General features: G+C 49.1%; 1 protein-coding gene across 10 annotated transcripts in view; it reads left to right on the top strand.

Moving 5' to 3' along the window:
• The window catches only part of DGKG (diacylglycerol kinase gamma), a 214,507-nt gene that overhangs the window by 44,342 nt on the left and 155,159 nt on the right, over positions 1-15,006 (top strand). For 9 of the 10 annotated variants that reach the window (XM_062211092.1, XM_062211135.1, XM_062211144.1 and 6 more), the window contains exon 2: positions 4,065-4,371. In XM_062211092.1, coding sequence (XP_062067076.1) covers positions 4,305-4,371 — 67 coding nt within the window. In that variant the 5' untranslated portion in view covers positions 4,065-4,304. Of the gene's footprint in view, positions 1-4,064; positions 4,372-15,006 lie in introns of those variants that run through there. The other variant, XM_062211165.1, reaches the window with a different exon arrangement.

Below are 15,006 nucleotides of genomic sequence, written 5' to 3'. Positions count from 1 at the left end.
AGCACCTGGCTTCTGGCTTCAGATCGGCGCAGTGCAGCGGCCGTGGCGGCCATTTGGGGTGAACCAATGGAAAAAAGGAAGACCTTTCTCTCTGTCTGTCTCTCTCTCTCACTGTCTAACTCTGCCTGTCAAAAAAAGAAAGAAAGAAAGAAAGAAAATAGTATTTGGGGGAATTTGCTGTTAGCTAGAAACAAAAACTATAAACAAATGGAGAACTCTATTTTGTTCTTCACAAGAGTGTGGACTAGCAATTCCAAAACTATTTTCTGTGTATTTTAAGATTGAGCAAATAAATGTATTGTAGATAATAAAATAAAGTCTGTTGGAGAAGGATTTAGAAGTATGGAATGAGTGGTAGGCTTAAATTGACATAGTAGTGTTAAACTGGAGATGGAGGTATGAGTATGAACTCGGGGTGTTAACACAGACAACTGGGTGGATAACTGGATGATGGATGGAGGGAGTGAGACAGAGACAGACAGGCAAAGATGAGGTGTGTGCATATATACCTGCATGTATTTCTTAGCTCTTTCTCTGATAGGGCCTAAAAGTAATGATACCCCAGTAGCAAAGAGCATAACTAGTGTTCAAACCTTGGCTTCAAATACCGTTCTCCACTAAAAGAAATCAAGAGTCTTTAGAGAAATGACTGACTCCAAGACTGGGGCTGAAGAAGTACAAGATGAACCTGAAACATTTTGTAATGTCAGAAAATAATGATTCTTCATAGAATGAAGGGAGTATGTCTAAAGAGCAAAGAACGACCTTGAATGAGCTTCTACTAATGAAATCTGGGATGACTTGAGAATCAAAACAGATGAAGGCAGTAATGGATTATAACCCACTGAATAGAATATTAAATATACATTATATATTAGTGGAATATGCATTTACCTAGTTTTTATTTATATAATATCTGTATTTATAATATATATATGTGTCCATTTGAGTGTACATAAAGGAGAAAGAAAAGCTCTTCCTTTCAGTAGACTCCCAACTAATATGGAAGGAATGATGGAATTAAAAGCAATAGTTAATTCAGGCAGCAATGATCAGTGGAGCCTAAGCTAGTGGGTCAAGCATTGTTGAGTAGTTGCTAGATGACAGCAACCAGAAGCAGGGTGAAATCAGGCTGGGCAGCCTGCGACATAGCCTGGATGCCTTTCACCCACTGCTTAGGCCATATTGCTAAGTTTTATCTGCAATAGGGTAATAACACTATGACAGGCACCGTGCTTGGTGTGGATTTAGAGTTTGTTTGTTTTTTCCTGTTTCTTGCATGTGTTAATTCACTTAATCCTAACATCAACCCAGTGAGCTTTCTCATTAGTACTTTTTTTTTTTTAATTTTTTTTGACAGGCAGAGTGGACAGTGAGAGAGAGAGAGACAGAGAGAAAGGTCTTCCTTTGCCATTGGTTCACCCTCCAATGGCTGCTGCAGCCGGCGCATCTCGCTGATCCGAAGGCAGGAGCCAGGTGCTTCTCCTGGTCTCCCATGCGGGTGCAGGGCCCAAGCACTTGGGCCATCCTCCACTGCACTCCCGGGCCATAGCAGAGAGCTGGCCTGGAAGAGGAGCAAGTGGGACAGAATCCGGCACCCCAACCGGGACTAGAACCTGGTGTGCCGGTGCCGCAGGCGGAGGATTAGCCTATTGAGCTGTGGCACAGGCTCATTAGTACATTTTTAAGAGGAAGAAACCAAAATTGAAGAAATGAAATATTTGTCTAGGATCAAATAACTCATAAGAGGCAGAGCCCAGCTTCAGATTCCCTGCCTTCTGGTCTTGAGTTCAAGGTTGTTCTATCATTCGTGGGTCTCTGGGTCCTCTCAAAGCGTGCAGAGTGACTAGGTCTGAGGGACTTTCTCAAACAGAAACTCCACAGCTGCTTCTTTCTCCCTGCTATATTTCCTAAGCACTCAGCCTCATTCCCTTCACCCACAGAGCAGGAGCTGCAGCATTTAACTCCTGTGGCTGTTACGAGGACTAAATTGGGTAATGTGTGTAAAGCACATAGCACGGTGCAAAGTAAGTGTTCACTAAATGACAGCTGCGGCGGTGGTAATTGTAGCTGTTGATGCTGAATTCCGCAGTTTGATGGAAAACGCTTCTAAGGGACACCTCTTGCTTTTGGACTGAGTTGATAATCAGGGGCCAGATCATAAAGTGCTTTGTGTATCGTGAATAGAAGATTACATCTTATTCTGCAGGGGGGGAAACGACTGAAGAGCTTTATTACTGGTTGGCAATTCAGATCAAGTGGGGGAGAGAAGATGCCAAGGCAGGAAGACCAGTGGGGGGAGATGACGAGGGTTGGAGTTACCTAATGGTCTGGTGCGAGGGAGCAGAGGGAGCACAGACTGGTCCTGGGGACACAGGGGCTTTGGCAGAGCCTGCCAGGGCATGATCAGAACATGGAGGAGGAGTGGGTTGTGGGCACATACCGGGTGCTGGCTTGGGATAGCTGGGCGCACACAAGGGAAGCACAGTAGACTTCGCAGCAGAGTGCAGATCTGGACTGAGGATTCTAAACACTCAGATTCAGGCGGAGGCCAGGGCTCGGGCCTGGAGCACTGAGCCTGGGAGTGAGTGAAGCCAGACAGGGGAAGGCGTGAGAGGAGGTGGCTGAGGATAGGATTTTGGGAACAGCAGTATTCACAGATGGCAGAAGAGGAGGCCGAAGGAGACTGAAGAGGGGCACTCAGCAAGACAAGAGAGGTTCATGGAGGGAGCTTTGTGCCGTAGCAAAGGCTGCAGAGAGAGCAGCTGAAGAAGAGAAGGACTGAGCGGTGCTGGTGACCGTGGCAGGAGCGGGTTGCCAGGCACTGGTGAACGCAGGGGAGAACTGGACTCCTTAAGGGGAGAAACCAGAACTTGAATACTCGCAAGAATATAGGCAGCTCCCTCCCTGGCCACAGAGTCCCACCCACGTCTTGAGCTCTGTGGGGTGGAAGGCCTTCCTCACAGAGCACATTCTAGCACCTTCCCTCTGCTCCGGGGCAGCCCTGCCGGCCCACATCACCAAGCCTGTAGCCTCATCCATGGCACTTATCCAAATGTGCCTCCCCCTGGCCATCCCTACAGCATGGCTCAGGTGCTCCTGGCACCCAGAGCTGCCTTGACAGGTGCCCAGAATGCATCCCATTTTAGTAAAACAACTTGTTCCTTGGCAGCATCAGAGCCTGTGTTCCAATTCCTCTTCATGTCTCCTCCCACTAGTTCGGTGACTTTGCTTTCCCACCTTTGTTCACCTCAACTCCAAATAAGAAATGTATTTTGTAAATGTTCAGCACACACTGACATGTAACTGAAAGAAAAGTCGCAGGCAACAACACTCAAGCTCTCTAACATTGTCCATCCCATTCTATCTTATTCTATTGCATGCTTTTAAATGCTGGTCCTGACCCCTGATACTAATTTCACATCCTACAAAATGGACTGGGTGACCAACGGTATGAAACATACCTGCTAGGTGTGCGAGTGTTTGTCTGAATGCAACCCTCTTCCCCTCCATCAGGATCCTCCATGCTGGCTGCCATCCCAGCTCCTATTTATGGCTGTGAGGGGACAGAGAACGAATGGTTCAGTCACTAGATGTCAGCCAGCCTTGGAAGTTATTGAAGCTCCCAAGTGGCTCACCAGAGACAGGGAAGCAGCTGTCATTTGGAAGTCAGTGGAGGAGAGAATGGCCTGCCTTCCGAGTCACCCCAGATAAGCTACTGTCCCTCAGATCACTCAGAGGCAGCCAACAGCCTATGGCGTTTTCACACCCCGAGGATGCCCTTAAGAACCCCCCACACTACCTCTGGCAACACACTTAAAAATTCCCCGAGTTCAAAAGTGCCCCAACTTGTGCACTCAGCCACTGGGTTTGCCACCCCAACTGACAGTTACCTGGAGCCGCACTGGTCTGGTTGCTCTGGCTGCCCCTTCAGACCTGGCTGAGGGACACGGGCATCCTTCCCTGTGACCCGTTGAACCATTGCCCTTGTGCATCTTGCAGCTAGAGAACATTTGGGGGTTTTACAAAATTCTGCTTACAATGTCTTCTCTGTTTCTACCTAGGACGAGCCAGGGCTTCTGGATCCACCTTGACCGCAGACAGGAGGATGTTGCCTAAGGAATAGCACGGGAGTTTCCACACGTGCTGAGACTGGTCAGCTGCTGCCATGGACATGTGGGTCCTCTGAGCAGTCTCCTGACTGCACACCTGTGATGAGCCAGGCCCTGGGCCACACCTCTGCCTCCCCTTGGTGAACAGAACTCCATCCCTGGCCTCCAGGCATTCACCCCCACAGTGCAAATATGAGTGAAGAACGGTGGGTCTCTCTCACTCCAGAAGAATTTGACCAGCTCCAGAAGTACTCAGAATGTGAGTACATGGATTGACGGTCCTGGGATGGGATTTCTTCCTGGTCAAGGAGATGGTTTCTGGATGGCAGGGCAGTATAATCATTGCAAAGCCCCAGGGACCAAGTTGGACCTGATGGCTTCCTTGTAAACACAGAATCAGTGTCTATAAGGTCAAAGCATAGTTAGCTTTAGGCTCCATAAATACCACATGCTCACCATAGAAGCTTGGAACGCAAGGTACTTGGAAGGAAATAGAATAGGTTAGGAATTGCCAGTAAACTCTGTGGGCATTTTAAAACACTCCCCTTCTGTGCACCTTGCTCTACATGGTGGGGTTTGCACTGTGTACACCATTCTGATGCTTGCCCCATCCACCTAACCTGGTCAGAAGTGTTTTACTTCTTTATGACAGAATTTCGAGGAGCTGCAGGCTGAGAGGTTACAACATTGCTTAATTATTTACTACAATAGACTCCTGCATTTGAACTCAAGCCTGCTTTCAGTGAGAAACTAAATTCTGCATCTCTTTGGCGACTTTGTGCTGGAACAGCCCAGGCTTTCACTTGGGGCTTTGGTTTCCCATTGGTTGTGCCCAGGACCTGAGTCAGTGAGTCTTGGGAGTAAGGTCCACACTCACACATGGGCCACTCCTGATCCTGACTGGGGGCAGGGATCGGCTTGCTCTGCGATGGACCCACACCTGACCACTGCACTCTGTGCACGCAGAGAGCCGTCATTCGTGGTGCAGAGCTCTCAGCCTCGCTGTCTACCCTACTCCCTGCTCTCAGTGCCTCTCCCTTCATGGTCGTTGTACCGGTGCTTTTGTACGTCACGAGGCCTATAGTGTGTCAGCCTTTCCTACTGAACTCACCCAAGTCCCCTCCACCTGACCCCCTGTGAGCACAGCACTGGTGCAGGAGGCTCAAGTGCAGGCTCTGCCTCTTGCTGCTGTCTGTGATGTGACAGCCCTGACCCCGCTGGGCCTCACCCATCTTCTGTGCAGTGAGAGGGTTGGACCAAGTGTTCTCTCCCTGCGGTCCCTTCCAGCACTAATGCCCTGTAACCCCGTGTGCTCCCCAAGGTCAACAGGTGACCCATGGGTTGCCTGGGGTAACTGCTACTCGTCATTTTCCTTCCCGACACCCTGGAGCTGTGTTTTCTTGTCTGACCTGCAAGGTTTACAGAAACTCTCTGATGTATTGACAAGCAGCAAGCAATCGCCCTCCAGGGTAAATTCAATTTAATTCAGTCTGCTCTGTAGGTCTGCAAAGTACCAGGCCCTGTCAGGGCTGAAAAAGAAGCACAAAGGCAAGATTCCTACCCTTGAGGAATCCGAATCTTGTTAGGGAGTCAGGAATGTGCTTGTGACACCAGCAGAGAGCAGCAGGCAGACAGCTCCAGTAGCGTGGACCAACTGGGCGTACCCATGAGAAGGGAGAGCAAGCTGGGAGGGTGTGGGGCTTCCCTAGGCTGCTGGCACAGCGCCGCGGCATGAGTGGATTCAGCCACATACCTGTTGTTGCAAAGTTCTAGAGGCAAGAAGTCCAAACTCCGTGAGATGGCTTCCTTTTGAGGGCTGTGCGGGACAGACCTGTTCCAGGCCTGTCTCCTGGGCTCATAGACGAGTGGGTGTGTGCCCCTGAGTGCGAGTCTCTAAATTCCCCCTTTTCCTAAGGACGCAGTGTGTTAGATTGGACCCATCCTCCCCCAGCATAGCCTCATCTTGACCAATTACATCTGTAGTAACTTGGTAGGAGGTCACATTCTGAGGTCCTGGAGTGAGCACTTGAACATGTGACTTTGGCAGGGAGGGGGCACCATTGAAGCTGTTACAGAGGACTTAGCTGGGTGAATTCTATGAAGGAAAGAGGTTTAGAATCTGGGTAGTAGGGACTAGCGCTGTGGCGTAATGGGTTAAGCCACCACCTGCAGCACCGGCATCCCATATGAGTGCTGATTAGAGTCCCTGGTGCTCCACTTCCCATCCACCTCTCTGCTAATGCATCTGAGAAAGCAGCAGAGGATGACTCAAGTGCTTGGGTCCCTGCCTTTCACGTGGGAGACCCGGAGGAAGCTCCTGTCTCCTGGCTTCAGCTTAGCCCAACCCCCAGCTGTTGCAGCCATTTGGGGAGTGAACCAACAATTGAAAGATCTCTCTCTCTCTTTCCTCTCTCTCTCTCTCTCTCTCTCTCTCATTCTCCCTATTTTTCCCTCTCTTAAACTGTTCCTTTCAAGTAAATAAATAAGTCTTTAAAAATAAAATGGGGTAGTGGCTGGGGGAGGGAGACAATGGCAGGAAAGGAAGAGGGTCCCACCAAGAGAGGGTGGGGAAGAGAGCTCCTGGGCTGGGTGCAGAGACACAGCAGGGAATCGGGAGAAGGATGCAGGCGGCATGGGGACAGCAGGAGGCTTGAGCTCTGCACGTCAAGGTGTGGGCCTTCGGCCAAGCTGGCAGAGTCTAGGGCCGCTGATCTGGGCAGGGTCCTGTGGCTGAAATCTAGTCTGAGCTCAGGAGTGAGGGTTGGATGTGGAGCGTGGCAATGAACAAATGCTGATTGGTGGGAAATTGTAGTGGATGTCTCAGCAAAGCCTATAGAACAAAAGAAAGCCATCTCAAGGACTGACTCTGTACAAGATGGGAACACTGAGATGCGAGGCTGGTGGGCACAGCTTGGGAAGGTTGGAGCTAATGATTACAAGTCCGTTTGCGCATTCACATGTCCCAGCCTCCAGGAACCCAGCAGTGAATGAGACACAATGCCTGTCCCCAGAGAGCTCACAGCCTGGAATGGGGAAAAGACAGACAGGATTCAAACAATGTTGTCGCAGCATGGCAGCTGCTTAAGAAGTGGGGTGCCTGGGGTGAAGGCCTCGCTCAGCCTGGCAGGAGCCTTCCTACAGCACCTCCCACCAGGAATGGTTGTTCCCAGACTGCAGACATGGGTACTCCAGGTGGAGGAGGTGGCTTGGGCAAAGGCAGGGAAGTGAGAAACACATCCTGGGAGCTGCCGAGACCCTCAAGCAGCTCACAGGTAGGGAGTCTGGAGTGCAAGCTGATGAATGGCAGGGGGCAGGGCAGTTGCAGAAGTGGATAGGCCGGCAGGACCCCTCCATGGAGGGTCTGCATTCTAAGTGAGCCCCCTGTGGGCTCCAGGAATGCATGTGGTGGGAAGGGAGTGGCTGTGTGGGGCTAGGCTGCAGCTCTGACATGGGAATCATGTATGGACACAGCAGGGGAAGAAAAAAGTAAGAGATAAGGGAACGAGTGTTAGGAGAGAGGGGAGGATGCCGCATGGGGTTCAGTGGGCACTCGGGGACCGTAACCGAGCCGGAAGAAGACAGCAAGGAGAAGCCAGAAGGGCCAGAAAAGTCCTGGATGCAGGGAGCAGAGGGAAGGGAAACGCAGGCTCCCGTGACGCCCGGGCTGAGAGGCAGAGGATGGGCAGAACCAGGGGTGCTGTCAGGACGGCTTCCTCTGTGGCTGGCCCTTTGCTTCACCCACCATTCTGTCCTCCTGTGACTTCTCCTCCTGCTGTCCGTGTCCCAGGGCTGGACGAGGTGCTCTGGTCCTGTTCTCACAGGAGAGGAAAATGAGATGATTCTTGGAAAATGATTAATCCTCAGAGGAAACCCTGAAAAAGCCCCTTCCACCAATTTAGATGCACTCTGGTGTTCAGATTGCATTGCCATAGCAACCACTCTTCCATAACAGCATAAACAGGGGTTTGACAATGGAGAAATAATGAAGTATACAACCCGAGAATTGGGTTACCAGGTGGGAAACGCTCCGGCGTGTTCCATGTGTACAGGGCACAATCAGAACCTTCTAGATGATCTGCTAGGGAAAAAGAACCCATTGTAAAACTGCTCTCAGAGACATGCACAGTTATTTTACATATGTGTGTGTACCTATGCACGCACACACACACACACACGGCTTCAAAGCATTCATGGAAAATTAACATTATCCTTTGCTTCAATTTTTCTAGGACCTTTTAGAAGTTCCTTCATAGGCCGGCGCCGCGGCTCAATAGGCTAATCCTCTGCCTTGCGGCGCCTGCACCCGGGTTCTGGTCCCAGTCGGGGCACCGGATTCTGTCCCTGTTGCCCCTCTTCCAGGCCAGCTCTCTGCTGTGGCCCGGGAGTGCAGTGGAGGATGGCACCCACATAGGAGACCAGAGGAAGCACCTGCCTCCTGGCTTTGGATCGGCACAGCGCACCAGCCGTAGCGGCCATTTGGGGGGTGAACCAACGGAAAAGGAAGACCTTTCTTTCTGTCTCTCTCACTGTCTAACTCTGCCTGTCAAAAGAAAAAACAAACAAACAAACAAAAATTTCGGATCTGTGGGTGAAAACAGCAACCATTTGTTTTTCCTGTGATCTGTGTGGGCCAGGAATCGGGACAGGACACAGCCGGCAGGACTGGTCTCAGCTGCAGTGTCCGGACTCCAGATGGGAGGACTCACGTGATGGGGGCGAGGCCCGGAGCCGAGCTGTTGCACCCACACGGTGGGGCCTCAGTAAACCCTGGCACCGCTTTCTCCGACTCACTCTCTTGTGTTCCGGGGCTTCTCCTTGTAGTCTTTCCCTCCAGCAGGGAGCCTGGACTGCAGCGATGCTGGCTCAAGCGCCAGCTGCACAGAGCACCTGCTGACAGGCCTTTTTAACACCCAGGGGGCAGAGGCCCTAGAAAGAAACTGCACTCCCGGCCGGCGCCGTGGCTTAACAGGCTAATCTTCCACCTTGCGGCGCCGGCACACCAGGTTCTAGTCCCGGTTGGGGTGCTGGATTCTATCCCGGTTGCCCCTCTTCCAGGCCAGCTCTCTGCTATGGCCCGAGAAGGCAGTGGAGGATGGCCCAAGTGCTTGGGCCCTGCACCCGCATGGGAGACCAGGAGAAGCACCTGGCTCCTGGCTTCAGGGCGATGCGCCGGCCACAGCGGCCATTGGAGGGTGAACCAACGGCAAAAAGGAAGACCTTTCTCTCTGTCTCTCTCTCTCTCACTATCCACTCTGTCAAAAAAGAAAAAAAAAAAAAAAAGAAAAAAAAGAAACTGCACTCCCAAGAAAAGCACTCCCAAGTCACGGAGGAGTGGCTCACACAAGAAGAGGAAGGGCCGACAGGGCCTCCCTTGGGGTTCACTCACCCCCAGTCTGCCACAAGGCATTCCCCTGCCCTTCGGCACTCTTGCACGGGCTTGGTGGCCAGTGACTGAGGCCATGTCTCCCGATGCCGATATAGCGCTTCGTTTCACCACGCCAGGGTTGCAATCTCAGGATGTGCTGATAGACAGTGACATTCAGCCTTACCCTGCTGCACTCTCTAGAGGACTCAGTTTATTTCTGGGCACCTCAGTTTACAAGGGATGAGGACACCCTGGAACTTGTGTGAGGGACCCCGCAGCCTGGTTATGGAAAAATGAAGATGATGTGCAAATTTGCTACAGAAAGGATGGGAAAGATGGGGCAAAGAGGCCGGCGTCGCAGCTCACTAGGCTAATCCTCCGCCTGCGGCACCCTGGGTTCTAGTCCCTGTCGGGGCTCCGGATTCTGTCCCGGTTGCTCCTCTTCCAGTCCAGTTCTCTGCTGTGCCCCAGGAGTGCAGTGGAGGATGGCCCAGGTCCTTGGGCCCTGCACCCGCATGGGAGATCAGGAGAAGGCGCCTGACTCCTGTCTTCGGATCAGCAAGGTGCACCGGCCGCAGCGCTCTGGCCGCGGCAGCCATTGGAGAATGAACCAACGGAAAAAAGAAAGACCTTTCTCTCTGTCTCTCTCTCTCACTGTCCACTCTGCCTGTCAAAAAAAAAAAGGGGGGGGGGGCAGAGATCATCACTGTTGTAAGAACAGGTGTTAAGTTAATTTTGAATGGTGGCCTGCGGTATGCTCGAGACCAATGGAAGACCCTAGCTTCAAGTTCGGAATACGTCCACTCCTAATGGTCCAGGTTGTCCAAGATGGAGCAGAATTGACATAAAAGCATCTGAGTTTTCTTTCCCTGCAGGTGCTTGGGCGGAGTTGGCCGAGACACCACAGGGAAGATAAGAGCATTCATTTTCTAGTTGGTTAAATGACCTTCATTTGTCCTTCTAATATAACTTGGTATCTATATTTTATTTCATAGGGCATTTACATGTAGGGATGCCCCCTAGTAACCCTCCTCTTGATAAAACTGATATGAGCTGGAGGGAAGGGCAAGTTTTTCCAGTTTTTGGTTAATTCTTTAAAATTTCCATACTTTATGAATAAACTATGGGGGAGGGAAGCCAGATGAAACATCAATTCTATTTTTAATTCTCTAAGAAGGTAGAACAAACATGTCCTATGCCAGCCAGTGGCTGCCTAGATAGTGTAGAATTTTAAAGCTGAGATCTTAATTATCAGGTCCAACCTCTACTCATTTTACAAGTGAGAATGCCATACCGGGAAGAGCTCAATGACTCATTCAATGTCACACAGCAAGCCAGTGGTAGCAAGGCATTAGAAACACCATTTCTCAATTCTACTGCAAGTTCAACTTGTTTCAATTCAGTTCCAACAAATTAAACAAAAGTACCTGTTGGAGCTCAGCCTCCAACCATACCTTTGTGACATTTAATTTGTCAATTAAATTATAATAGAGCAAAAATTCAAATTACATCTAAAAGGAATGAGTCAGTAAATTGTGCTATTAGGAAATATTTTTTCTTAGACTCAGATGAAGGCAGAGTTTCTGACTTTGAGGTGTAGGTACGTTAAATATTCAAACCTGTCAGCGGTAATGGGGGAGTCAGAGGAAATGTTTAGGACTGGAGAACAATGTCAAGTTTTAAGTAAACATCACCAAACCCTGGCTGTTGATATTGGCCAGGAGTGAGAGCTAACCAAATGCTCGTGCAGTCCTGGGCCCGTTGAGCGTCATCACTAGTTGCTCTGTTTTGGAAGGGATAACACCACCACTTCTCACCCACATCTCTCTCAGCAATGTCTGACTTTATTTTCCTTCAGTGTTGATGAGGATTCAGTCCACAGAGTCATAGAATCTGCAAATAGGGGAGACTCTCTAAGAAGCAATGGCTCTCTCTCTCTCTCTCTCTCTGTCTCCACCCCCCTTTCAAATAAATAAATCTAAAAAAAAAGAAAGGGCAGGATGCCAGCACTGTGGCGTAGTGGATTAATCCTCCACCTGCAGTCCTGGCATCCCATTTGGGTGCTGGTTCATGTCCTGGCTGCTCCTCTTCCAATCCAGCTCTCTGCTATGGCCTAGGAAAGCAGTAGATGATCCAAGAGCTTGGCAGCCTGCACCCATGTGGGAGACCCAGAAGCTCCTGGCTCTGGATTGGCCCAATTCCTGCTATTTGGTGTGTGAACCATCAGGTGGAAGGCTTTTCCCTCTGTCTCTCCTTCTCTCTGTCTGTAACTCTGCCTCTCAAATGAATAAAATCTTAAAAAAAGGTGTGGGGGAGAGGGGGACCCAGCACTGTGGCGCAGCAGGTTATTTGCCTCCTGCAGGGCCAGCATTCCATATGGACTGTAGTTCAAGTCCCAGCTGGACCCACTTCTAATCCAGCTCCCTGCTAATGGTCCTAGGAAAGCAGTGTAAGATGGCCCAAGTGCTTGGGCTCCTGCACCCACACGGGAGAACGGGAGGAAGCTCCTGGCTCCTAACTTCAGCCTGGCCCAGCCTTTGCTTTTGTGCCATTTGGGGAGTGAACCAGCAGATGGAGGACTTCTCCTCCTCTCTCTGTAACTCTACCTTTCAAATAAATAAATAAATATTTCTTTTAAAAATGTCTTTAAAAAGAAAGAGAAGAAAAAAGTGGCCATTTGGATGCAGTGCCCCTGGCATCTTCTGTCTTCCAAGACCTTCAGAAAACCCTGCTCTTGTTTTTGGCATCTCCCTGTAGTAATTAGAAAATTCATTCATACCTCCCAGTCTTCATCAGGAAAAGGAAAAGCTAGGTGTTTTTTTCTCCAGCTTCTCTTTCCCCTTCTCTCTGTGCCCCCCATCACTCCACATTAAGAGTCATTTGCAGCCTTTCCAGTCTGCAGAATTCAAGCGTTCTCTGGCTTTAGCACTGTGCTCTTTCCTGCACTGTGGCAGGCTTGCCACAGCAGTCAGCCACACATCTACAAGACTGCTGCTTAGGACACGTTCATCAAAATACAACCCATGGACCTGCTTCACTGGTGTCACCATGATCTTGTTGAAAATACAGACTCTTAGGCCTTGGCTCAGACTTGCTGGGTCACATGCTGGTGATTTATATGCATGTTACAATCAGAAGCTTCTAGAGGTCTTTGAGGATTGGAGAACTATCATGCACCTTAGAATTTCTCTGTCATATGTAGGTTTTAGATTTGCTTCGGAGAACACTGATTGATGGTTATTTTGGAGTTTGCTGGTTTAGCGGGATAGGACTCAAATACTCAGGTTTTTTTTTTAAGATTATTTTATTTATTTGAAAGGTGGAGTTGCAGAGAGGGAGAGGGAAGTCTTTCATCTGCTGGTTCACTCCCCAAACAGCTGCAATGGCCAGGGCTGGGCCAGGCCAAAGCCAGGAGCTAGGAGCTTTGTTTGGGTTTCACAGGTGGGTACAGGAGCCCAAGCTCTTGGGCCATCCTCCCCTGCTATCCCAGGTGCATTAGTAGGGAGCTGGAATGGAAGTGGAGCAGCTGAGACTTGAACTGGTGCCCATATGGGATGACAGCACTGCAGACAGCAGCTTAACCTGCTATGCTACAGTGCCAGCCCCCTCAGTGTTCTTAACTACAAAGCCATCTATTTACTTTGGGTTCTGGTCCAGCACAGCTGATGTTCTGCTGGGAACACTGAAGCTCTTGATTGTCTGCTTGTTCAGATGGAGGGTGTCCCTGTCCCCTACCATGTGTACAGCAAGGTGTTTGTGAGTGGTGCCAATTTTTTTTCTTATATAGGCTCTGATTTGACTAGGAACCAAATGCTTGATTTAGATCCGATAGTTCTTGGCACATAAGAAGATAATTTTGGATGCAAAGCTTCTTGGTGCAGTTGTTTCCACAAGTGACTGGATCACAGAGAAGAACCTTCTAGACACCTGATTTGGGGTAAAACTGCTCACCGATGATCCTGCCGGTCTGTGTTAATGCAGAACAGGCCCCTGCCTTGTCAAGCAAGTGAAAAAAATCTACCTGTTAGGTTGAATTATTTGGTGTTGTCTGCTTAAACAACAAAGAACACCTGCTATGCACAGAAATTTTAGATTTTGCAGAATTATAAGTTTTTTTTTCCCCTTGTAAAAATTACCCAACAAGTTCAGTTGCTTCTTAATAGTCTTTACTGGGGCCAGCACTGTGGTATAACAGGTTAAGCTGCTGCCTGCAATGCTGGCATCCCATAAGGATGCTGATTTGAGTCCTGACTGTTCCACTTCCAATCCAGCTGCCTGTTAATACTCCTGGGAAGACAATGGAATATGGCCCAAGTGCTTGGGCCCCTGTCACCCACATAAGAGACTGAGATGGAGTTCCAGCCTTCTAGCTTCAGCCTGGCTCAGCCCCGGCTGTTGTGGCTATTTGAGGAGTGAACAAGCAAGCAGATGGAAGATCTCTCTGTCTCTCTGTAACTTTGCCTTTTGAATAAATAAGTAATTTTTAAAAGATAGTCTTAACTTGCAGAAATAAAATCAGTTATACAACAGTAGTCCTCAATGTTAACTGTACATTGGATTTCTCAGGCAGCTTTAAAATACGCTGTTTCTGGGTTTCCCTGATACACTGACTTAACTGATCTGGTGTTAAGTCTTGGGTTTCTGTGTGTGGATGGCTCCCCAGTTGATTCCAATGTGCAGCCAGGCTTGAGAGCACTGTTCTAGAGGAAGAGTCATAGCAGTGTTCCTGTGTCCAGCAAATCTAGTATCTGTGTCTCCTTACTTAGTGTTTAAACTGCTTCACTCCCCAGCTTATATTCCATAAGCTCCAGTTTTCTCTACTGGGAGAGGGATGAACTTATACTTGGCAAAAATCAGAGTTGTGACAAAGAACAGTGGACGTGGCCCTGTTTTGTACACTTGGAAATGGAGCGTGCTGTCTTCTGGGTCTGGTGGTGGCAAGGTGATACAGGCTGTGATATGAGGTCTGGGACTTCTCCAAAGAAGCCTCTCACTGTCCTTAAGAGTGGAGCAGTAATCGTCAGAGCAGGCTAGCTGTGCAGAGCACCCACTAATCCCCATGGCAAGAGAAACCAATCCAGGAAGTGGTTGAGAAAAAAGCTGTCATACAGTGTCAGAGGACTGCCAAGGACAAAGGGGTGTGGCTAAAATTTGAGAATTAGATCGTTTCCCCTTTTGTTAAGAAAAAATGCTATTGATGATGCTTGCCTCTAAAAGCTCATAAAACAGATTGAAAAAAGCATGTGATGAGGGAAACCCTCACAGAAAGCTAGTCGGAAATTGCCTGGATTCTGTTTTCAACTTAATTTTAGGCTGTTAATCAGATATCTTAAAATAGATATCTTCCCTATTTTTTTCTTTTTAAAATCTGTCTCCTTTAATGTGAACAATGATGACTCTGTGTGTGTGTGTGTGTGTGTGTGACATTTAAATATAAAGTGTGACTTTGTAGCACTTTCAGAACTAAAAATTTTCTGCTAGAGTGAACTGAGGTACTTCCAAAATATGACAATAATATCAAACATGTGT

The sequence above is a fragment of the Lepus europaeus genome, chromosome 2 (genome assembly GCF_033115175.1).
Source record: "Lepus europaeus isolate LE1 chromosome 2, mLepTim1.pri, whole genome shotgun sequence".
NCBI classification, from domain to species: Eukaryota; Metazoa; Chordata; class Mammalia; order Lagomorpha; family Leporidae; genus Lepus; species Lepus europaeus.
Note: the sequence above shows the minus strand (reverse complement) of the source record. Positions and strands in the feature narration are given on the sequence as shown.